The sequence below is a fragment of the Liolophura sinensis genome, chromosome 8 (genome assembly GCF_032854445.1).
Source record: "Liolophura sinensis isolate JHLJ2023 chromosome 8, CUHK_Ljap_v2, whole genome shotgun sequence".
Lineage (NCBI taxonomy): Eukaryota > Metazoa > Mollusca > Polyplacophora > Chitonida > Chitonidae > Liolophura > Liolophura sinensis.
In genome coordinates, this window is record NC_088302.1 from 8589720 (window position 1) to 8615928 (window position 26209).

General features: G+C 39.2%; 1 protein-coding gene and 1 long non-coding RNA gene across 2 annotated transcripts; both read right to left on the minus strand.

Annotated features, from left to right (window-relative positions):
• Positions 1-269: 269 nt before the first annotated feature.
• On the minus strand, positions 270-15073 carry LOC135472529 (equilibrative nucleoside transporter 1-like). The gene is made up of 7 exons (XM_064752073.1): positions 15042-15073; positions 11195-11292; positions 10374-10481; positions 8702-8810; positions 7023-7108; positions 1993-2192; positions 270-396 (listed from the first exon to the last, which is right to left on the minus strand). The coding sequence occupies exons 3-7, from the start codon at positions 10446-10448 to the stop codon at positions 270-272; spliced, it is 597 nt and encodes a 198-aa protein (XP_064608143.1). The 5' UTR covers positions 10449-10481; positions 11195-11292; positions 15042-15073.
• Positions 15074-16668: 1595 nt separating this feature from the next.
• On the minus strand, positions 16669-21406 carry LOC135472846 (uncharacterized). The gene is made up of 4 exons (XR_010444559.1): positions 21297-21406; positions 19129-19223; positions 17152-17202; positions 16669-16750 (listed from the first exon to the last, which is right to left on the minus strand). It is a non-coding gene; the product is annotated as an uncharacterized LOC135472846 (long non-coding RNA).
• Positions 21407-26209: the final 4803 nt, after the last annotated feature.

A 26209-nucleotide genomic window follows, 5' to 3' on the forward strand; every position in this document is an offset into this window, starting at 1 on the left:
AAAACCAGTGACAAGCACAAGTCCAAAGCAGTGAAATCACAATATTCTGCCATCTGCGTGTAAAATCATCATAGTATTGACGCACTGCCGAGAAACAATGTGCGTCGAGCTATACAACCCGCATGCGCCAGCCATTTGACCAGCGCAAGTACAGCCAGGAAGTTACTCTTTCTCTTCAATGCAAGCAAACGTGGCAGGCGTCTATGGTAGCTCATGTGTTAAGCCAAACAGCTGGCTGATAGGACACGAAAAACTAGCCACCAGGTTGATTATCCGCCCGCATTCTCCACAAAGAATTTGACCACCATAGAAAAGTTAGTCCCACAAAGAATTCCTAAGCTCAAAGCCACAGACATGAACATTCCCGCTGAACTGGCGTTCTCTATCTCCACTCGTCTGCAAACAAAACAGATTTAAATGTGTTTTTAAAATTTTGATTGCGTTAAATCTGTGAAATTATTCTACTATTATACTAGAAATTATTCTAAATTTGCACCAAGTTATCCAATTGCTTCTTTTTTTTACATGCAGCAATAATCATGTTGCCTTAATAAATTAGAAGACATCAGGTGAAGATGACGTCAGCAACTCCGTGTGCTATCCTGTACCTGTAAAAACAACTTCAAAATATTATCTATTACTGGTCAGTTAGAAAACTACCATATTGAACTGGAAGAAATCGTAGTACTAATTTCATGACTTTAACTGCAGATTAACCTCCCTCATTGACTCTACCCCAAAATGCATGGAAATGGCATATATAATAAACGAAATAAACCATCAATACATCAAAATGTGAAGGATACCAGGTCCCAGGATCATCAAGTCAGATTTAGTCTTAACTTCAAAACAGTTTTTTACTCTAAAATTGAGGCTTACCCCAGGGATCTTTATTTCAATACTTACAGTTCCCTCCTACGGTCATGACAAAATTGAACATTTGCCTTCAAGTTCCAATATAGGTTCAGGAATAACACCGCATTTTAAAACACAGCCTGACTACATTCTAAGACACCTTTGTGATCCCGGGGTTTGGGCAAGATGGCTACCAAGACACATAAGCCACATTTATACAGTACTTTTTGAATTCCTCGCATCAGGTAAATACTGCCGAGTTGTTTCGCTGAAGCTATCATGACAAGGGAGAGAAGCCCGTGTACACCTTACATCGTCTTCATTCAAGCAGTACTTTCCCCTTGTCGCGATATGGCTATGGTAGGTTAAGGTTATTGTATGTATTACAAAGAAATACTTCGTCATTTTAGACGATCGGACCGACAGATAAAAAACGGACATTGGGGGTGGGGGGGGGGTATTTGTTTATAACTATTATTATACCGAACATAGTTTAAACTGATGAGCTCATGCAGTCTACGAATCTTGTGTTCTGTTGCTTCCTAAACCCCACTACAGATGGAAAGCCATCGTCATCGTACATTCGCTTTATAGCAGTATCTCCTGACGATGGATAAATCTATAAGGCAATATCACGAAGTGATGGTACGAAGTTATGGCACGATAATTCGAAGCGATGGAGAGTTGTCACCAAGCGTTGACACGAGAGCCCGGCACGATTATACGATGCAACGACATGCTGGCACAAAGTAATGATCCATTACAAAACGCTACAGCATAGAATCGCTTCAAAAAATCGTGTTATTGGTTCGTAGGATCGTGTAATCCTTCTCACAATAGCGCCTTATAACGTCATGATTGTTAAAAGAGTTGGTAGAAGTACCATTGTTCGAAGCCACGACATAGCACGAAGAATGACATGAAGCGATGACACGACGCCACAGCTCTGTGTCACGGGACAATGGTTATCGTGTCATCGCTTTGTGCCATCGTCCCTTGATTTATCTCCATCTCCTCATACCACGAATCCCTGCCAATATGCCTTTTACTTTGTACCATCTTCGGACGATACTATTGAGTGTACGCTGATAGCCCTAACCAACTTTCATATTTCGTGGACATCACTATGTCACTTACTCTGGCCCATACATCATTCCCAGCGCACCCATGTACCCGTGGGTCATCCCAAACAGCGCCCCGCCGGCCAGAAAAGCATAATCGTTAGTTATAAGGACAGAAAGAGATCTGGTGTCCGCTCGGAAGTTACACAAAAGGAAGAATGGGATGGACAAGACCGCCCTGAGGAGACAAGCGATCCACAGGAACTGGGGGCCGGGCTGAAATAAGCAGAAGAAAACACGATAAAATATGGATATGTCTATTATGTACAGTTCTATATCATTTAGTGACCGTTCAATGTAATGGATGCAGAGTAATACCTACTCTGTTCATGTAATTGCTTAATTTGTACAACTTATACGACCCCTAGAACTATAGATTAAGCAGAATTGGGCAAACAGTTCCAATGATGTATATTCCAATTTATTAGACGTCACTGGTCTAGAATTACTGAAAATGCTGTATTGTCATCACATTAAATAGACAGCAACATGCACGCATGAGACTGAGTCCATCAGCAGAATCCTGGTTTATACAGGCATACAGTATAAAATATCACAGCAAAGATTAAAATCACAGCGACGACAACAATTGTGACTTCATGTCATGATGTCTTTGGTATAGCGTTCCGGTGGAACAGTGTTATAAATGTGTTGGCATTGGAAACCGATCTGTCACAAAGAAACAGCATCTTGAAATTACCGGAATCTACGCCAAACTGCAAAACGCTAACTGTCCAAAGAAAACTTGATGTACCTTTAGTGCCAATCCATCAAGCCGTTGGTTAATTCGGGTTTTTTGCTTGTGGTCGATTTATTTTCTTGATTTTCTAAATAACTACTTTCTAGCTTTACTGACGCGTGTAATTTTAAATGCAAGAAGACGATGATTTTAAAAAATGGTTACAGGATAAACAGACGTATTTCTTCCTCGTTCATTTGCCGGTGAGTGTTTAATTCCCATCACGGATTTTCTCCATTTATTTTCTATTTCTTTACTTATCCATATAATCATTTATTTTTAAATTCCAGGCACTAATTTACATGGCACATTTTGCCACACGGGAGATCTACAAATTCACAAAAACTGAAATGTGTTGTTCTTGCAGAAAACCTATTCTGCATGGTTTTAGTTTTATTTCATGTCAAGTGACGATTATTCCCAAACGACAACCGAACTTGTTAATGTTGATTATTTTACATAATACCCCAAAATAATATCTGACACTTTGTCACAAATTTACAACACGCATAGACAGATGTGATTTTATCGTGACAATAGTTTGTTACAAAAAGTGGCTGAAAGTCATATGTGTACACCAACATCAATTTCGTTTCTTACCCATACAATCTTTAATTTTCTTTTCCAATCACCAATGGGACAGGTATATCGTCCATGTAATTTTGAATTTTAGTTTAAGTTTAAATTTACTTATAAAAAAACAACGTCATCATTGGGTAGCTAGGTTTATGGATCAATACTGATTTCAGGAATTTTTCCCGGTCAGAGCCTGATTTGGCACATTTCCTAGAAAGTGTATGTTGACATCGAACCATTGAGTGCCAATTTATTTATTTACTTATCTATCTGTCTATCTATCTATCTGTCTATCTATCTACCTAATTCTTGTTTAACGAGATTGTCAAGAATTCCTCACTAATACAATGGCGACCCGTTATACTCGTAGCAGAAAGCGGAATGCCTGGACTTTGACAAGCAATCTCAAGCGACCTCTGTGTAAGACCACACGAGAGGGCCATCAACCGCGTTATGCCACCAAAGTCATCATAATAATAGAAACCGCGGAGGCATTTTTCCCGTGCGAGTTTGAATGCCAAACCGCTATTCAAGGCAACTTCGACCTGTTGAGGCAACAGTTGACGGACCAGTAGGATTGTAAAGTGATGTGTTCTTTGTTTTCCTTTGACCATCTTCTCAGATGTTTCTTGTGAAAAGCAGGGCCCAGTTGTTCAAAAGTGTTTTAGCTAATTCTGGTATTAAGCTTTATATTTCTTATATTTTATTTTTAAAATTTTAGCCAAACGCCAATGTAACGGCAGCAGATTTAGCTCATACTTAATATATTGCTACGAACTTTTTAAGGTTAAGTAAAAAAACTGAAGACTTCGCTTAAAGTTAAATCTGGTACTGTCTTAAAACAGTTTTTAACAACTAGGTCCAGATTCTCCAGTGAGCTGACGTCACCATCACGAGGCAGCATCCGATTTTTTTGTACAACTCCAAATGTTTCTTCATATAGGCCTACATTTATGAAAAATTCACGAACACACTCACAGCTAATATAACTAACCGGTGGGCAGTGGACTTTACAAATGAGCTCAATATCATGAGACAGAACAATTCTTTATATGTTGTCTCGAACCCACATATTTGTCGGAGGCGTTTTTGGCTTTTACGAAGAAAATTTACTCCACTCTCTTGGTACCGGATAATTCGGCATGCCTGAACAAATCAGTGTTAGTCACGGTGCCCGACTTGACCTAGACACCATGTTGGCGAGAAGCCAAACCATTTCTGGTCAACTCATGTTCTTTTTTCCACGAAGAAATTTCTTCCGAATAAATCGACAATATTTCACAGAAGATGAGGTCATTTTATAAGTGTACAGGGAACAATGGTGAACTATATGAGGTTTTGGAAATAGTTCAACCTCGAGTTGCTAAGTATAAATGTTCACATACCGTTCAAGGTTCAGCATCAAAGCAATCCGATTTAAGGGTCTTTGGCGTGTTATTTAATGTTTATTTCCTAGCTACGTTTGATTTGATTTCATTGTACAATAGTTTTATTCTTTTGTTTTTTATTTGACTGGTACTTAACGCTGTACTAAAAGTAACTTCACTTATATCAAATACCATGAGGATATCGCTCTTGGTTGGCTCTGATAACGATTCTGATAAACTGTAGCACTCCTGTTATATAGATGCTTATGAATGGGAAGCTACAGCGTGAGCTGCAGAAATTCTGCGCATCCAGTCCAATCCAAAAGCAAGCAATTGCACTTGGAGAGGGGAGGGGTGGGGGTACCTTTCAGAGAGCATACATATTGGCAGTATATGGAAGCTGTTGTTAATAACAACACTTTAAAAGGCTGCGCAACACATAGTTTCATAAAAAGTGTCTTATTGAACAGTATTTATTAATTTATTTGATTGGTGTTTTAAGCCGTACTCAAGAATATTTCACTTATACGACGGCGGCCAGCATTATGGTGGGAGGAAACCGGGCAGAGCCCGGGGGAAACCCACGACCATCCGCAGGTTGCTGCAAGAATATTGAATAGTAGACCCTTACTTTCTTTCAGTAATGTTTAGCCAAGTAGCCGTGTCCAAACAGCTCAGTAACCGCTCGTTAGCTTTCACTGCGCTGTTCCCCGTCCACCAGTATATACACAACATGGAACTACAGTACTGTATATCCCTGTGAGTGAGTCTGCGTGTATTCACAATGGTCCCTCCCACTACAACGTGCCAAAAATCTTTACTAGAAGACAACTAAAACGCGCGGAAATTAAGGAAAAGCTGCAAGTGTGATAATATAACCATGAACTCTTGTAGTACGTGTAAATCGAAAGGACTCTCGTACTTAATGCTAGTGAGGTAAAAACTCTGTTAACACAGATACGCCGAGTCAGCTCATCTATTATAATTACGCCCCACTTGGCTCGCAGATAGAAGGAATTTCCCATTCTACCAGAGCTCCGCCGAAGACGTGCTCTGATTCTTAGCTTTCCATTCACAGGCCAAAACACAATTTATCCAAGGCCTTTAAAACTTGGCAGCATTTTTATCGGTGGCTTGTGAGCGTTGATTGCGTCCCTGTGTGCTGGTTTGTTGGCGAGATGCTCCTGGCCGTCAGTAATTGCTCTTTCGCCCTGTTGCTGCTCGCCTTTGAAAAGGCCAAACCTAATTTATAGGGAGGTGTTTCCGCTAGCGTCCTGTTATGCTACAGAGATTTGATTTCGAAAACTAGGGGCCACACGGGCGACTTGCTACTCTAACGACGGCATATCCACTGAGGGAGGGATCTCTGTTATCAACAGAAGAAACGGAGTAATTCAAACAGTGAATTCACTATCAACTAACACTACGCCCCTAAAAACAGCGGATAACGAAAGAAAATAAATCAACGCTATAATCTTACATTAACCAGTTCAGAATGCCTGTTGACATTTAACTCTTAAATACATTAGTTGCTGCAATGGAAACGGCTAAAATTCATGACTAGAATATCGATTTCCATCATTGAAAGCTGGATGCTTTTCCTTTGCATATTGTCAACTTTATCCACCATTACATATTCTGTCTTGTATGTGCACTTGGGAACTGGTGTTTAGGGGATTTCAGAATAGTGTCTTTTGATTATCGATTCGGAATACACTTTCATGGTTTATGACTGGTATACAAATTTCGGTCTTGAAAGTGTAAGTTTCCACTATTTATGTATTTAAATGAACAACTAAGAATGAAACCCTGCCTGAGGTAAATTGACAAGAGGCCGTATTTCACCGGGTACGTATAACCATTTGCCAGCTATCACACTGTTGTCGCTGCTCTGGTTTTACTCTCAATGCTGTTCGTCTTTAATTATATTGCCACTCACATTGGCTATAAGGATGCAATGGGAGGTTGACTTTCATAATAGCATCTAGGGCATTAAATGCACAATTGTTAAAAGAGGCTTTCGAACTTAAGTTCGAAAGCTAAGTGTCAAAGGGGACTTTCGTGGTTAATAACTAGTTCCCCTTAGATATTTTAAAATGTTTACACCATTCTCAACTTGTTCGCTAAAGTTTGCAAGCTGTATGGCTTTTACATCATTGTAGTTCCCTAAAGATAAGAGGGCCCTAACACTATTTTAAATGGATTATCTACATAACCTATCGACGATTTCTCTGAAGTTCAAGGACATCTTGAAGGCACTTGTCTTTACCAGTTTTAAAGAGCACATTGTAAAACACAATTACTTGTTTTCGTCAATTTTCTCCTTGCTTAGGGCATTGTTCTAGTAACTAATCTTATACCCACCTTGTTAACGAAGAATGTTAACAAATTTCCCAACAGAGCAAATGCTGGAAAGACGAGTAAACCAAACACTGGTTTCCAGTAGACATCTACAACGAGAAGCAACATGCAAGACCTTCATCAATCATCATTAATGAAGGATTTAATACGAGACCTATCACCTGGATATGTGTACTGTTACCGATGGTTATGTGATGATCGGCCAATCTTCTATTCAGTGCTACAAGAGGAATTACTCCCATCCATAATTATCACACAGCAGTGTCCTTTTACCCGATTTACTTTTGGGAAATATAATATTCTCAAAGTTACTTTTATGAAAATGTGTGTTTCCACTTAGGTAATATGGCAGTTGACCAGCGCTTGTCCAAATCTTGATCTATACGAATCACTCAAACCTTGATAACCGATGGGAATTTCATTAACTCCTTATCAATTTCAAATTGTATGTATATGTTTCATTTTTTGCAGAGATTATTTAGAACGAAACAAATCTATGGAATAGAAAACGGTAAAATGTAAAACAGGAACTGCATGAGAGGAATTTCTTGTCATTCTTCGAAAGGAACCTGCGACTAACTCATATATCAATACCGCCACGTTTTCGCTTTTAGTGCAGGCTTACTTTAATTATTGTTTATGAAAACCTACAAATAAAGTCCATATAATACAAACTTCACAATACTTCGTACCAACTACTTACCACCGTATGCACAGCCTAGACATAAAAATGTATATAACCTTGTATCTTCGTTAATTATTTACTTATTTATTTGATTTATTTGGTGTTGTACGCCGTACTCAGGAATATTTCACTTATACGACGACGGCCAGCATTATTTTGGGAAGAAACCGGTCAGATCCCGCGGGAAACCAACGACCATCCGCAGGTTGCTGAAGACCTTCCCACCTACGGCCAGAGAGGAAGCCAGCATGAGAGGCTCCTGGACCATCCTGATTAATTAGGTAAGAAAATCCAGCTGATACTGGCTTCCTCTCCAGCTGTACGTGGGAAGGCCTGCCAGCAACCTGCGGATGGTTGTGGGTTTCCCCCGGGATCTGACCGGTTCCACCCACCATAATGCTGGCTGTCGTCGTATAAGTAAAATATTCTTGAGTACGGCGTAAAACACCAATCAAATAAATAAATAAATAAATTAGGTAAGAAAATCGGTGGTCTTGGTAACAGCTAGGACGAACGCCGGTATTTGGCCCATTTGGTAAGAAAAACGCTCGCCTTGCTCAGCTTATAGGTAAGAAGACCGGGACAAAGTTGTATCGCATAAACCATGAGGAGGCAGGTGGACAGAACGGAGCGCTGACAGGAGAAGCACGAAAACAAGCCTATGCCTGGTTAATACAGACCCCAGGGACGCTGAGCTCACGCATGGACATCTGTTATAAATTAGTGCCCCTAATAATAAGTAGAGCTGAACAACCTAAATCTCCAGGGTTACTGTAATACTTGTTAACAACAGCTTATACAACTTCTCCCTCTAAACATCTGTCTGCTAACCAAACTGCATTTCGGTTTTCACTTCAGCATTGGGCAGTTTGGATCCCCCAGCCAATCCCATTTGTTTTCTAGTGTCTGCTATCGACCCGTTCGCCTAGAGTAAGCAGTGTGGTTAAAGAAGCCGGTGAGGTCGGATGAGAATTGATTTATATACTACAACATTTACCTGGGAGAGGAAACTGTGGGTCAATTTTGGAGGTGTTTGCCATCATGCTGGGATAGATGACTGCCGAAGAGAAGTAAACAAGCCAAACGGAGAGGGCTACCATCCAAACCTGTGGACAGGAAGTAACCACATACATGTATAATGAGGTTCGATATGAGGCAACCAGTATATTTGTATCTGCAATTTTATTAGACCATCTGGAGCCCTTTATGTGTAAACTTATGAAAGTTAGGCCCAATTGTTTTTTTGTTAGGCAGCTTATTGCAAATACAGGATTTCATTTTTGGCAGTCACATAAAAATCTACCAACTTGGATATTCCTTATTTGTACGCGACTGAAATTGTGACAAATGAAGGCTTTTTTAAGTTAACTAAACAGCCATCTCCAACATATTGTGCCAAAAATTAAGGACACACTCAATATGCCCACAATATCCCCAAAGACCTGCGAAACAAGCTCGGTTACACTCTGTACAACAATCTCCACAGCATCCTCCTCAAAAATCTGTGCTACATCCTGCTCAAACAATCTGATCTTCCTCATCTATCCCCTGTACACTTTGCTAAAAATCTCCGCTACATTCTGTTCATCTATCTCCACCACAACCAGCTCAACAATCTGCGATACATTCTGCTCAACAATGTCCTCTACAACCGCACAACAACATCCACTGCGCACTAAACAATATCTCCCACCCTCTGCTTAACAATTTCTGCTATTTCCTGCTCAACAATCTCCGCTATAACCTGTTCAACAATCACCGTTACAACCTGCTCATCAATTCCATCTATAAACGAGCAATAACCCACACTACGTACTTCTCAACAATATCTCCTACCACCTGCTCAACAATCACCGTTACAACCTGCTCAAAAAGTCATCGTTACAGGCTGCTCAACAATCACCGTTACAACCTGCTCAGCAATCACCGTTACAACTTGCTCAAAAATCACCGTTACAGCCTGCCTAACAATCACCGTTACACCCCGCTGGACTGTCTTCATCGCCATCGCTACTATTCACGTGACGCAAATTATCCCCTACACACTATTCAACAATGTCTAGTATACACTTTTAAGCAACGCCAGTATACATTATTCGTCCGTAACTAATGCATTCCATTCTACAATTTTCGTTATGACCCGCTCTACAACCCACTGGATAGACTATTCGACAGTGTTCAGTATACACTCTTTAGCAATCTTGGCTATAAACTATACAGAGTACACAGTTAAACAATGTCAAGTATACACTGTTCTATCTAGTACACACTATTCGGCAATATCAACCACGTGACGCTCAACCAACGCCATCATGCTCAGCAGTTTACTCTATATCTTGCTCAACATATCCTGAAACATCAAGCTGCCGGGAAGCCAAAGTTCAATTCAATCGTTGTATCGCTTCAACTGCCAATTTGTGGTTAACAAGTACTTTTTACAGTCGTTCTCGTGAATGCAGAAAAATGACTCATCGGTATTGTCATCAAAATATAGCGGCAATCTTGAATCAAATGCTGATGGAAAAATTTCAAAAAGAGTTCTTCTTTGTATTTCAGGTACCAAATCTTAAAGTGCTTACCACAAAGTGTTACTTTTAAGGATTGAGCAAAGTATTAAAAAAATAAGTCTCTACTTACCTACTTTAAATAAATGAAGTAATTAAAATTACCTGTTTAAAAGTATGCAGAAGCGGACGTTTTCGCTTCTCTTTAATGACGGCTCCGGCATTAGCTGAAAGTTTCATAGCAACTATTGCCCTATAATGACGATAAAATTTCTGCAACAAATCAAAATTCAGTAAATTAAAGATCGATAAAACAAGTCTGTTTTGGCCATGGCACAATGTACACTGAAAACATGGAACACAAGATACGGAATACAAAACATGGAAAACGGTATACAAATGTTGCAGGTTAACATGATACAAAAATCTATCAGTACTGTATTGTGCGTTGTTCGAAAGAAGAGGAAAACAATCACTAAGTTGATAATTTTTTTTTAAATTTCATTTTCAAGAATTTAAAAAAATAATGCGTTTTTTTAAAGTCGCTTATCATAGTTTCTTACATTATTTATTTATTTAATTAATCTTTTACGCTGTACTCAAGAATATTTCATCTATACGACGCCAGCCACCATTATGGTGGGAGGAAACCGGGTAGATCCCGGGGGAAACCAACGACCATTCAATGGTTGCTGGAAGATCTTCCCCCTTACTAGTTTCTTACAGGATGTAACTAAAGTTAGATGTAATCAAAGATGAAAAATAAATTTACAACACGTATAAATTGTAGATTTGATATACACAAGTATGATTCACTGCTCTTTGGACCTGAGAAATGTTGCTACGATAGTCCTATAGATATGTTAACTTTACTATTTTGGAATTCATCATATGAAACTGTTCCCCAGGCCAAATGGTCCTTTTTACATCCACAAAGAGCTATATCTGGATCATTATGCCTGATACTCTCTAAAACAGACACTTACCAAATATGGAAGAGCGAAGAACGTGTCGAACACAACCAGCAAGAGAATGATAGCAGTCAGGAAGAAATAAATGGCACTGATTTTAATCGCCGATGAGACTGAAATGTGGAAATTAGAATAACTGATTGGGTTAATTAATAATTAACAGGCACAATGGCAAAAGATTTGATTGATTAGTGTTTTACGCTGTACTAATGGTACAGATTTATTGATCCTCTGGCATGTTTATCATGGTTGCCTTATTGCTCTCTGAATTGATTGGATGTTTGATTGCGTTAAAACATGAATAAATGATACTGCCTTGAAGAAAGGTAGGCAATGTTTTAGCCATATTGTTGCGATTGATTTGAAGAGGTATTTTTTTACTAAGGAACGATTTTGGTTCTGTAAGAAAATCATGTTGGCTTCATGTCAGCAAATGTATATATGTAATTGGCGCATGTGACTGGATAATTGTCGCTAACAAGAAACAACAGGTAAAACATTAGAGATGACATTGTGAAAACATTTTCATATACATGAACTAAAGCTGAAGGAAATGAATCTGAACATGTAAAAAGATCCCACGGCCAGCGTAGGAGTTTGTTAACGTCAACAGTTTAGTTTAAAAGAATAAATGAATGATTGTGGCTTAACGCCACATCGGAAGTATTTCAGCCATATCGTGACTAGTAGTTCCAGGGACTGCAAAATCATATGAACATCTTGACAACTGAGAATAGACAATCGAACAAATGGACAATCGAACACGCAAACAATAGTAGTTGACTAAGCCTAATATGATTTGATAAAATTCAGTGGGTCTATGGGTCAGTGTCTGACCTACACTTTTCCCTTTGTTTACGTTATAGCCTGCACTGTATTTCAGTCCAACTTTCTCGAGGCTTCGGTGTTTATGAGTTCAGTGTCATTGTACATAGGGTATACATTCAGGAAATATGTATCGGTGTTGTAAACATGTTTTTGATCAAACCATCCAGAATTTCCTTTTAAATTTCTATAAAAATATGATCGACGCAGTCATTCATTCAAGTTGACTTGTAAGCAGTCATTTATTCAAGTCCACTTGTGAACAGTCATTCACTCAAATCCACTTGTGAGCAGTTATTTACTCAAGTTCATTTGAGAGCAGTCATATTTACTGTCATTCACCGTGTAGGATTTTGCTAGGTTTGGAGATATCGGCTTTCACGCCATTCGACATTCGTCATTTGCACTTCATTTTCTGTACAGAGCATTTTGTGAGGTTGTGTTTCGCCACTTGCTATTTGTTGGAGACGTCATTTTGGAGCTTGTATCACCCATTGTCTCTTTGTGCCATTAGGTACATTTCATCCCAGTTTACCGTGAAAGTGACTTTGTTTGTTTTTCCGAGGAAACGTACATCGACAGCTCGGCATCACGGACGCTACTGTGAACTCGTCCGCCCTGAGAAGTTACACATTCACAGGCAGTTGGGGAATAAGCCACTTATCGGACTGCCATCCGTAGATTGAGGAATTCATCTTAACTTTGTTTGATCCTTTGTAAGGCCTATCGGGTGATTTGAGAGTTAAACAAGGCAGTTGTTTCTAATCTTTACTCTCCGATAGTGGTACCCTTACACAGGAATCAAGCAGCTCCAAAGCAAACACTCTTACAGGAGCACAGACGGACATATCCCAAAAATTAATCAGATCGCCATGCCAAATCTGACTAAAGTTTGGCCAGCGGTTCTGTAAGATGTCCAGCAGACAATTCATTACACAGGTACGGAGTACAGACGACTACACAAAAGAGTTGGATGGAATACCCCAAATTTGATCAGTTCTTTAGACCCGTCTGACGACTCTTCAATCTATTATACGTGCATCTTGGACGTGTGAACAAGTAAGCCATGTATGCAAAATAGAGTCATGATTCTGACAAAACGACAAACGAACCAATGGGCACACTTTGGATATTAATTGGATCTCAAGGCCCATGAAATACAATTGCAAACCAAATTGGTTTAAGTTCCGTTCAGTACTTCTGGGAGAAATCGTGTAGGCAACATTAGCATAGATGACAGACAATGGATGATGGACAACAGAAACTCACAGCTGGGGAAGAGGAAGCATAAAACCTCTCTGGATAACAGGCAGGAAAGGGTTAGAAGATTTTGTCCTTTTTGCCTTGGCCTGAAAGATTAGCCTGAAAAGATATATTCCTTGTCCTTACGGAAAATATTAGAATTATCATTCTGAACAGCAGGTGATTTTCTCTTATCGTATTTGGCTGCACGCTAACGTGGGAAGGAGTCATTCAGTGTTCTTTGAGCTTGTCAATGGAGCATGATACAGTAATTATTATCATCACTGGATTGTATACAGTTACAGTCTGAGGCACTTCTCAATCAGAATTCATTACACATTTGTCCGTGTAAAGCAAAAACGTATTTCATTTAGCTATTTGGAGTATCTGTATTAATTCTTGCGTCATGGTATTTATATTAATCTAGGTGGCTGCTTACATATGTCAAATTACTTAGCTTCAAAGCTGTTGAGGAAGAGCATGGGTGGATATAGGTGTTTGAATTCCAATCACTATAAAACAAGAAATGAGCAGACATTTGTAGATTCCCTCGCTGTTTTTGCTCGCGAGGCCAAGGTGACAGCAAGCGGTTGTCGCTGCTCGTGTGGCCGTTAGCGAAACCTGTCGTTCGTTGAAGACTTGTCTTCCATGAATATGGTAGGTCACGTGTGAAAATGTTCGTCGGCAACACGTCAAATGTCGGTGGTTTACGACGGACACTCCGGTTTTTTCAACAATAAAACAGACCTCCATCGTATTAGCTCAAAAATTTTGAGCAGAAAGCGGTTCACTCAACGCTCTGGCGTGGAGAGCAAACCTTTATTACTCTAGTTTAATACGATTGTAACACTCAAATGACTGCAGGGCTTTTATTTCAGCACTGTATCTTCTACTTCCGGTTATCAAACAGTTTGATGCATAGTTCCAAACATCACAAACCACAAAATGAAGAACTTACTGCCAAGTGAAGTAAAGAGAAAATCACATCCTGTGGAACTTCAAGAATTTCCGTTCCTCACTGGCACATAAATAGCCGAAAGTTTTTTATGCACTCTTAAAACTTAAGTGTTGCATTTAACACTATAAGGATCTCGAGGAGTAACTGCAGTTATAAGAGTTACATGTATCTGACCAGTTTTGTGAAGTGTTAATGTTTCAACACTCTTGGAAAGTCTTTATATTCAAACACCATTAAAAAAATCAACTTTTAAACTCTGTTTCAAACATTGGTTAAAGGTGTTGATTAACCAGATCGCTGCAAGAATTCACACCTTTTAATGCAGTAGGAATGTGAATACTTGAAAGTGTGTTGAAAAATTAACACTTAACAGAAGGTAATACTAGAAGTGATGAGATAACTTATAAGAGCAGTCAAAATATAACACTTTAGTTTTAGAGAGCTTAAGAGTGTGTATAAAGACTAGACATCACTATCTCACTAACCCGGCCCCGGGATCACGAAGCGGTCTTAGACTTAAGTCAAAATTTCACATCACTTTAAAATTGTCATTTCTTATGTAACAAGGATTAAATATTGCTTGTAATCGTAAATTCTGAGTGAGTTATTATAATACAAATTTCAGCTAAAATAACGGAAAAGAACACACCAAGGTTAATGGTTGAAATTTTGACTTAAGTCTAAGATCGCTTTGTGAACCCGAGGTCAGGGATCTATAAGGCCGATAAATCAAAGTCTAGGAAATCATACATTTAATGGGTCAAGGAACGAGAGTACTGTAATACAGACAAATAATGTCTACTTTGCAATACAAAGATTTGGCATATGTTGACTTACTGGCAATGGACAAGATTGTTGCTAAGCTGGATATAACGCTACTTAGGCTCTGAAAAAAACAAGAAAATAGGAGAAATAACAATGTTCTTACAAACAGCAATTGTTGTCTACACAGCTGGAAACAGGACAAATAGCAGTGTGTTTGTATAGAACAATGGGAAAGCATCGGGAAGCTATGGTCCATGATCAAGGTAGGCATAGCGCCACCTGGATGTTATGTAAGGGAGAATAACTCAGGGTATAAGCCCATTGGGATATATCACTCAGTAGTGGGCAATGTCAGTCAGTTATCTTTCCTTAAGCAACATCTAGATGGCGTTATGCCTATCTTCATCACAAACCATAACTGAGTATTGTTTTCTTCAACACTGGGCGGGAAATGTAATTCATTACGGTGTACGTCTTAACAACTCCTATACCTGCAGGTAAACATGTTACATAAGAAAACTACGTATCATCAGTTTTATATCCCAACAACAAAAACAAAATGTATTTTATTCGGTATATGGAAACACGCAGACAAGCAATGCGGCCCAATTCACTGTGGCCTGTTTGTTTTAAGTAAAGTCAAACTTTAAAATTAGCTTCCAGTTATTAATTTTGGAATCTGGGAAGTAAACCTGGAAATATTTCCAAAGTTTCACGTTACGATAAATACAGGTATATCGACATTTCAACTCCTTCGACCAAAACCTGGGAATTACATCAATTCTTTAAATCGCTGTTCAAATAAAAAATCGCTTAGTGGAATCGGACATGAATCTTTCAAGAGTCATACGTTTCATTCCTACGTTTTCTCCAGACTTTTATGAAAAAGAGTCAATACTTAATCCAGCGTTAGGCTTAATAGCCCACTTCAAAAGACACAGTAGCTAATGGACGAAGATGAAAGATCTGTACGAGTCCTTGTGACCTTGTGATTCCTTGTAATTTAATTGGGTTGGCTCGTTTCATAAATGCGCCTTTGAAGTGCAAGGCTGTTTAGGCGAGAATGAGATATAATGTGCCACAAAAAACACTTACTCAGACCATAGCTTAATTGCTTTCTATCTGGACTACTGTGATGTGATCTGCGTATTCTGCTACATTTGAAGCATGTAAGAAACTGGAGTTTGTCTTTAGTTCCAACACAGAAGACAAGATACATGCGTGTAACGTACACAGGACAGGAAAAAACACAGTTTAAAACTCTGAACTTTATAACGTCAAACCCAAATGCCAAATTTTCACTAGCGGACGGTTCCACATATAAAACAAACTGCTAATTTAGAAATGGGTTTCCTCTCTCATTCACACAGTCAAAGAAATCTTACAAAAAGTATGATTAGTAAACGGTTCCACATTTACAAAACACCGCTGTGACCGGTTTCCTCCCAACTTAATGCTGGCCGCCGTCGTATAAGTGAAATATTCTTCAGCACGGCGTAAAACACCATTCAAATAAATGAAACAAAAAACAAATTTCAAGAATTTGCTACTTGTATGGATATCATTCCTTCCAATAGAGAACAACATCTGCTCATACTATATAAAAATAGATTTGGTTTGCATAAAAATAAATGTTATAGCTCTATTTCATTGCACACCACTTTAATAAAGTAACTCATAGATTAGCTTACTTACCGTTCCCATAATTAAAACGCTTGTGTAATTCTTAGGAAATATTGCCGACAAACCAAAAATATTGCTCATGTATACGCCCGTGAAGACTGAAAAGATAATCATGCACGGGATGCATTAAATATTACGCATCTACTATACATCACATATCAAAGTTCCACTTCCTTTACGCTCTCACCTTACTTGACATTTATATCTAAGTTTTTGCCACATAAAGATTAATATCTTTCACATTCGGATTAAAATTCCATTACGCACGTTTCACAAAAAAGTAATCTTGTATAAGTAAGATGTTTTGAATTCTACTTTATTGACAGCTCATAGGTTAGTAGAAAATGTGGAAGTCCATCCATATTAATGCCGGCTTCATGGCGACAATAAACATAGAACGTATTAGCTCAATATTGACGGTAACTACATTTTTCCACCTCATCAATATTACAGGACACAACATTGCGCGTCTTATCCAAGTCAAATAAATGAAACTTACTTCCGAGTAGTAAGACAGTACCCATGGTAACGCCGAAGAAGACGTCTATCCCTGAAAGAGGAGCATCCATGACATATAGAATAAAAGATACTTAAAACATTGTTTTCGATGAGACAAACAAATATTGTTAAATTGCTAGTTGTAACTGCTTCCCTCCTGATAAAGACCAACCCAAGAGCAGCAAATGCCCGTAATTTTGAACAATATTACTCTTCCAAGAATGTCCTTATGAAATAGGAAACTTTTCCCACTGAAGTGATTCGGGCAAAAACTGTGGTCAATCCTGGCTTTGTAATGACAATTTGTGGGCAGATTAATTACAAAGTACTCATGTATTACAAGAGTGCAATGTTCAATGCTGTGGAATTTTCTGCAGGTTGTGTGTGGTTTAATTCCCCCTTAACACCTAAGTGTTACACTTAATACTGTAAAGATCACGGGGAGTGATTGCACTTATAAAAGTTACACGTGTCTGAGCTGTTTTATTAAGTGTTAATGTTTTGTCTACTTCCTCCATACTACGACGAATGGTCTCTTGAACGAGGTGAGCAGTCTTAAAACTCTAAAAAGTTTTACACTTAATACTGTAAAGATCACAGGGAGTGATTGCACTTATAAACGTTACACGTGTCTGAGCAGTTTAATTAAGTGTTAATGTTTTGTCTACTTCCTCCATACTACGACGAATGGTCTCTTGAACGAGGTGAGCAGTCTTAAAACTCTAAAAAGTTTTACACTTAATACTGTAAAGATCACGGGGAGTGATTGCACTTATGAAAGTTACACGTGTCGGAGCAGTTTTATTAAGTGTTAATGTTTTGTCTACTTCCTCCATACTACGACGAATGGTCTCTTGAACGAGGTGAGCAGTCTTAAAACTCTAAAACGTTTTACATTTAACACTGTAAAGATTACGAGGAGTCATTGCGCTTACAAGAGCTATCCGTCCACTTTGATAAAGTGATCACATTTCAACCCATTAAAACTTGGTTAATCAACGCCTTAAACCAAACACTTGAAACAGAGGTACTTCAAAACAATTGGAACTTGAGTGAAACAAATTAAACCCTTTTAGTGGAGTTGGAATATGAAGACATTTGAAGCTAGTTAAGACACTGACGGTATGGTAACCTACATTCGCTGGGATACTAAAGGTTCTTACGAGATTGACCAGAAGCTCATGTTCACGTAAGAAATAATTAATTACCATGATCATGGTTGTGAAAGAAATTCATCTTTTGTGGCGTCCTTATTTTTGCAGTTACAATAAGTGAATGAATGATTGAATGCTTGGGGTTTAACGTCGCACTTAGCAATTTTTCAATAATATGACGACGAGGAGTCTTTACTTGTGTGTTTATATATATTGCGTCTTCTTGTGGCAGGGCGAGTCCATGCCACCACTGAAGTATCAAGCCGAACACGCCAGACATGACACCCGCCCAGTCACTTTATACTGACAACTGCCAACCAGCCATGTTTCCTTGCTCTAACCTCTCAGTGCTGATCGACAAGGGAGGCAACGGCAAGTACCATTTTTAAAGTCTTTAGTATGACAGGACCCGGGTTAACATTAATTGATGCCTGTTTAACGTCGTGCTCAAGAATATTATGACGGCGTTCAGGTTTATGGCGTGGCCGGAGTAAACCACAGGCCTTCGCTAGATACCTACGAGACCTGAACGCCAAGAGCCTGATAGCTGCAGCTGGCTACAGCTTTAAACGTGTGTCTGAGGCAGCAAAGCCACAGTTGTAGTCCACAATGTCAACATGCCAATCAAACACAAGGTCTTACACGGTGTGGGCTCAATCCCGGTGCTGGACAGGGGATTTGTAGATTCGCCTGAGCGTACTATACGGGAGGTCATGGTGACAATAAACCGACGACGCTTAATCTATCAATCAAGAAGTAAATTCTAACATATAGATTATCCCATTCTCCCCTTGACCATACGTCGTCCTGTGTGTTCTACTTACACGTGGACGTGTCAAACATGGCGAGGACGACAGTGCCGATAAGCAGAGCTACCAGGGACATGAGACTGATGACAGTCCAGGTGGGACACGCGCCTCTGAAAAGAAACGTTGCATAATCACATAAGACCGCCAGGTTAACAGCCCCAGCAGTGTAGGAAGGAAATGTGTAAACGATATTTAGTAATCAGTGAAGGATCTGGTATAGTAAGGGGCGAATCAGCCCCAGTGCAGGAAACTGTGTGCCGGAAGAAAAACTTCATTTTTTCGTTCTGTTTAGTTTTACTTTCCTGTTATATGACAAGCATGAGCATTACAAAACAGGCACTGGGGATGTATGCGTTATAAAATGGGACATTGGCAGCCTACTCTAGGCACACCGAAATATCTTTTTTGCATTAGACACCGTTTGGTAGAGAAAATCACTGCGTCACAAATGTAACTTCCTGAAAAATTCTTGAGGAGGCAGTTATGCACCAATCAATTACGTAAATTTATAACAAATGTTATTTTCATGCTTATAATTCCCTACCGTGACAGGTTAATGTTACTGGAAGAAGACCACATGTGCCCTCAAGCAGGGTTCACATATGATTTTGGCGGACATATGGTTGCCACAAGTTGTGTATATCAAACCTTAACAATTATCCATTCTAATTCACATTAACACTTATTTAATGGAAGTCGGCCTTATACTCACACAAAAGTATTTTCCAAAGAAAAAAAATGAACAAAAAAGCTTCGAACTCTTCCTTGAGGTGCTACCTGTTCTTCACTTTGAGTTCGTTAGTTTGCTGTAGGTTGCCTGACAGACTCAGGCAGAAATACAAATTTTAAACTCGCTAAAATATGACAAAACTGATCACATTATAAAGTTTATGGGTTACATATGAAGACAAACGTCAACCAAACGAAACTTTGATAGCACGTATAAATGTAGAAATACATATATGAAAGTTTCAGTCATTTCTTTTTTCTGGCCACCACTGATCTTCATACTGTACGTTAAAAGCACAGTGCCTCGTTTGAACGACAACTGGAGTTTTTGGTCGCAGTTTTGGTGGGTTATTACTAAGCAATCATCTATTTTACGGCCATAAACTTTCATCGGTGCCTCTACCAAGATTTATACTTCTGATTCCAAAATTTACAGATATTGTGCTGGAATTGTGAAATTTGCACTTCATTTATTGTAGCTCTCTTGGTGCTGATTCTCCGTATTAAACTACCTGGTCCTTTTGTTACTATACTGTATGTTTTTCCAGAAGCAATCGAGTATTTGCATCGAAAATTACAACATCCTTAAACAAGTTTAAAGTAATTATGTAACAGATACATATAGCTGACTACGTGCATGCAGGTAACAAGTTAAACGAAACAGAGTAACAGCTAAAACTACAATCGTCTGCACTTCTATACCGTGTAGAAGCTTATCACATCACCTCTTTGTCCCAAGGGAGATAAAAGCATACCGGCCAAGTAACTTCAGCCACATGGTTGCCAGTAAATCGACAAGAACGTGCATCCAAGATAGGTAGTTTTGATCTAAATTAAACCCGATGGTCTGTGATGATTCATTTTTTACGTATGATGGGATTTAATTTTGTCACTCATCCAGGTAGACTAATCATAAGGAAGTGAAGTGAAGCAAGCATTGTTGTCTGGGTAAGGAGTATATTGCTTATGGGCGTTGCGGCAGTAAACAGTTGCCTCCAACAGGGTTCAGTGTTTGTGACTTGTGACTTGGTTAGTTTTGCATTCCACACTCAGAGTATGTTTCAACAGGAAAAGTGTACATGTGGTGAGTTGACCTCCATGTTATCCTTCATTTCTGGCACAAATTGCTAAATTAATACACAAACCTTGAACACCTTGAAATTGTTGAACTTTAATTAGTTGTAGGCACTTAACTGATTAGTTAGTCGAAAAGACAAAATATTTAGAAGGCAATATTTACTTCACTGTTTTAAGATTGCCAAATCTGGATGATTGACAACATTCATTCACTTCCTTATTTATTTCATTGGGATTTTACGCCGTGGCAACAGTCATATCCATTCAGGTATATGAATATGTGAAAATGCACTTACACAGACGAACTGTTTTGAGCAGTGCTACTCAATCAAAAATACAATATTTATTTAAAGGCCTAACTCTATTTGCGGACATACTTGTTTCGCAGCGCCACCAGACTGACCACGTTCAGCAGGAACAGGGGCACTTGGTACGACAAGCCGGAGAACGTGGCGTAGTAATTCCTGTATCCAGGATTTGTCACCCCTGTAGCATTGAGCTTGTAATCTTCAAAGTACTACAAGTAAAAAACATACAAGTAAAGTAAAATAATATATAACATACATATACCACAGTGATATATTAACACAAATATTATCTCTTGCACAAAATTTCGGGAGCATGTACAGTAGTTATAATCTATGCATCACATGTGGGAAGGTCCGTCAGTAACTTGTCAAACGCTAGTGGTTCACCCAGGGCATTTTGGTTTTCTCACCCCGTAAAACCAATCGCCATCTTGTAAGTGAAAAAAATTTGAGCATGGCGTTAAACATCTATGAATAAAATGTATTCAACCGTGTACAATTGAGTCGTGTCATGCACAGGCTCTGTGTATTTCGAATAAATACATTTCACTGTAAGACAAACCGGACGATTTGAAGAACAGAATTAAAGTTATAAACAATACTGACGGTATGTCTAAAAGGCCATTTCCTTCTAAGACTCACAGAAATAAAGGGTAACACGCGATTCCCCCTGGTGCTTTCACTCAGCTAAAGTTTTATTTCAACGCCATTAGTTCAAATTTTGTGTGTAAAAGACCATTACATCACACCAGATACGGAAAACAACTGTCTATTATTCGTCTTCTCATGCGCATCTGAGGCAATCACGCACAGTGTAGATGTTTCAAACTTTTACTTTCCGTCGGGATTCCTTCCTTTAGCAGGAGTATTTCGTGAGCACGTTTGTTTTCGGCTCTCACCCTCGAGATTTAGGAAATGTTTGTACCTTGACGTGTTGCGAAAGTTAATGACTTAAGAACAAAAAGCACAGCCGGACTTTAAAATGAATTTAGACCTTCGGCGTTTTGGGGATTTGAGCTGATATATCCGAACCTGTTTAGGCTGTAAAAGGCCATCACTCGGAACAAATTCATTGGTTTTCTGGTTCTCAAACCATACAGTCAAACCTGTTGTATGCTGCCAGTGAAGGGACACGTAAAAAGTGGCCGCTTATGACTGTTGGACACATAAGACAGGTTGTGAAGACCAAGCCAAATCACAGGAAAGTTTCAGGAAATCTACACGTGTAGCCCTACATAATAATCTTATACATAATTGTTAAAGCACTAAGCTGGTCAGCTACATAAATTTCATAGAAATATAACAATTGTAGTAAAATAATAACTCAATAATTTCAAGATTTATGGGGTAGACCTATGGATTTCACGCATTTAACAGCCGATTACAGAAAGAGCTTCAGGTGAGGGCACACATAACAAGAGAACTTTCTTCCTGTCATTGTCAAGCCCTAAAAGGCCATGTGCTAGTTTGACCTACGTAGCTATAAATGACTATTCTAACAAAGTTTTGGACTGAAAATGGCAGACTGCTGAAATGTTGAATCATATTTGTCATTACCAGTGAAACAACAACAACATGTACAAGTGAAGGAAGATCAATTTCTCCATGTGTTCGGTGCAGGCAATATTTTGGCCACGCGAAATAAAAACGCAGCACCATTTGCCTGCAAAGATAATGGCCAAGCAAGCCGGATAATTTGTCAAAGAAACCATTCATGGGAGGAACTACAGGAGGTCAGATTATATCCGATTATATCCGAGTCTGCGCGCTGTTCATGGCATTCATAGCGCAGACCTCAGCATAGAGCAAATCCACTACCACAGTGCAGGGGTGTCTGGACAATAACCAGCTAGGCCTGATTAAAGAACAATACAGTTCACTGCTATTGACCAATAATGTTCACACTTCACTTCTCATCACAAAGTGGCAGGTTGTAACTTTTAATCACTACAAAAACTATTGTCGGGTGATCGCCATTTTGAAATTTTTGAATGTCCGATGCGTCAATCTTCATTACAGTTGAAAGTCTCGGCCGCTCAGGACAGGCTGATATAGAATTTGGTGGCAAAATATATTGGGCGCTGGACCCGTTGGACAGGTGCCCGCATATTACAGGTCGTTTAACATGGAAAATTGTTTGGTCGCGGCAGAGAGTGGCCGCTTAAGGTAGATGAACGATGATTACAGGTGGCCGTAGGTACAGGTTTGACTGTATACTCCGACAGTGCAATGTCAATTCTACAAGGATATACGAGGTATTCCCATTAGAAAACACATCATAAGGGTTAACACGGAATCTTTATTAATCCTTAATTTCAAGTGAATGAACGGTTAAAACACAAGGCACAAGAACATACGCACTTAACTATGAATCAGGCTTTGTGACCCGTACATGTAATTTCTCAGAGTATAAATGCATAACGATGCACGCAAAGTTCAATGTCACAGGCGAATAACATGCCACATGAAATAACGCCTGTTAAACACACGCTGTAGAATATGATGAACTAAAGATGTGTAACATATCTTATTCCCAATTCTTATGCCTTAAGTCAAAAGTGTCAATGTGAAAGTGCCTAGTATGGTAAAGGATTCAATCCCAGGGAACCATGCACCTCAAACACCGAAGTTGATTATACCTGTGACTGACTGTTCTGTTTTCAGTTTTATTTTACTTTCTTTTTTCTCAAAAAGGACTCCAGTGTATTTACTATTTCCTGTAGCTTCGTGCGGCTTGTGATGTGGACGATACGTGTGCCACTGGTACACTATTCGGTGCAAACAGAGATTAAATAGAAGGTACCCGTGCGTACAAATCTGCTGCAATTATTGCGGCACTCACACTGCGCATGTCTTGTACACAATTGCTTTCAGAGTGTATCCAGGCATTTACCGTATCTCTTAATTCTTGGGTACAGTTTCGCACAAGAGTTCCAAACAAAGTGGAGACAATCACTATTTCCAAAAATAATTCTTTGGCTTACATAATGGCCTGAACTGGAGCTTGACTCACGGCAACCTCTCTGTAGACATAACACGGTTCAATATAATTCTTGTCAGCATCTATGGATATTTTTCCAGTATCGACAAATCAATTAGAGATCTTCCAGACAGATCCCCAAAGGGGACTAAGGGGCACAAAAAGTATACCGCCAGCTGCTAACTTCATTTCGGTTAATTTCGCGGAAGTGGGACACGTCTATTAGGACACGGGTCCAGAGAGTGATTTTACTGTCTCATTAAAGATAATCTTATTTCCTATAAAAGTGGACTTATCTGCAGGAAGATCAATGGTACGTTCCTACCGCTGTAAACCTGATTAGCGGAATAGAAAAAAGGCATACGGAAATAAAACTACTGGGCATTAAAATGATATAAAGCCTTACCACTGACTATATCGCCACGGGGTGTACGCAATTACGGTGAGAACATACAGTATTATGAGCTGAATGGTGTGTGCAATATTACCTGCTTGAATGATTGTTTTACTGTTTAGTTGTTTCATTCGCAGAATTGTTGAATTGATAGATGGCAAAATATACTGATTGGACGCATTGGTAACACATACTTGATGTAACATCATTACTGACTTATACGTAACGCGATTGCTAATACATTCGTCACCCCCACTGATGGTACATGGCTAACGGATAAATTAACTTTTAACTAACTTCAGTAAACATGGTCTTCAGAAGTAGATCCAACTGAAGACATCTGTTTGAATATTACTGATTTCATCTCTGCTAACTTACCGTCCTTGCCGTAGCGAACATGCACCAGGGCAGAAAGATGGCCACGCCGTGTAACATGAGGATAAGGAATACAGCCTTGTACCTGTAAATGTATCACAGAAACATCTTTTGATCATCAGTTTGACCAGTTATACCTGTAAAAATGGCCAGGCTTTGATAAAAACGTTAACTGATTATTCTATCATAGCCTCGCTGTTTTTAGTTGAATGCTGACGTCTTATCCATAAACGTGTTACATGTAGACGGTGGGTCTACACACGCATACGTGTTTGGTAAGACATAGATGAATCCTTTTTATACCATTGACGTTTTCAGTAAATCATTTCCAGCGTTTTCTCCCAAACATTGGTGTTTCATAGAAAACATGTGACGTGTCTACTTGGGTGGTCAAAAAGCCGTTTTCATTTTAACATGTATATACTCATCAGTTTTTGCCGTGTACGACGTCTTATTTTATGGTTATAATGCTAAGATTGAGACTGAAAGCTCTAAATGCTTTAATTGAGAGAAACGTGTGTTGTGGGACTGGGAACGGGACTGATACGGGAACCCGGCATGTCCGATGACGGTCGATTGTCATTTACGTTGTTGGCAAACCGTGTTCATCGGAACCCCTCAAGCAGCCGCATATGGATTTGACAGAGGGCACAGGGAAAAGCGATTTGTTGAGACATATTGGAAACCTTTGTAAAAATCGATCCTGCTGATAAAAGACAGAAATGCCATAGCATGGAGCCTAAGGACCGGCTGTAAACTTGACGTAGTAGTTACTGCATTCGTTTATTTTAGCCACGATCTTCCGATGTCGCTAAGGGTTTGACCATTCCACTGTAAACTACAGTAATAACGCAAAGTAGCCAGGCTTTCGTTGGCTAACTGATAAAAACAATTGCATAATTCCATTTCAATGTTCCTGTATTCCTCACGCCTCGTACAGCGGACATTTTTTTACAGGATATCCTTGCAAGGCATCTGTGGCTTTGCATCAGAAAAGAGTAAATCTTTAATGTCAAAGTCGCAGGAAATCATAAAATCGGCATAAAATCGTATGGTTTTCTACACAACGTGCTTATACAGATTAAGTGCCGTTTACATTCCTGTGGTTTAGAAACCCTTTCAACGTTATTACAAACGTACCTAAACGACGATTGCTTTTAGTAGGATGACCGGTGTTACTGGTGGTTGCAAATCTCGGCCCACTGATTGGTTATAGATATTTAACTTACTCAA

Coding starts and splice junctions, on each gene's coding strand:
- LOC135472529 (XM_064752073.1), bottom strand. CDS start 10,448: ATGAAACTTTCAGCTAATGCCGGAGCCGTCATTAAAGAGAAGCGAAAA. Junction 2,193..7,022: donor TAACATTCTTCGTTAACAAG/GTGGGTATAAGA, acceptor TGCTTATTTCAG/CCCGGCCCCCAGTTCCTGTG. Junction 397..1,992: donor GGAATGATGTATGGGCCAGA/GTAAGTGACATA, acceptor TTTTGTTTGCAG/ACGAGTGGAGATAGAGAACG.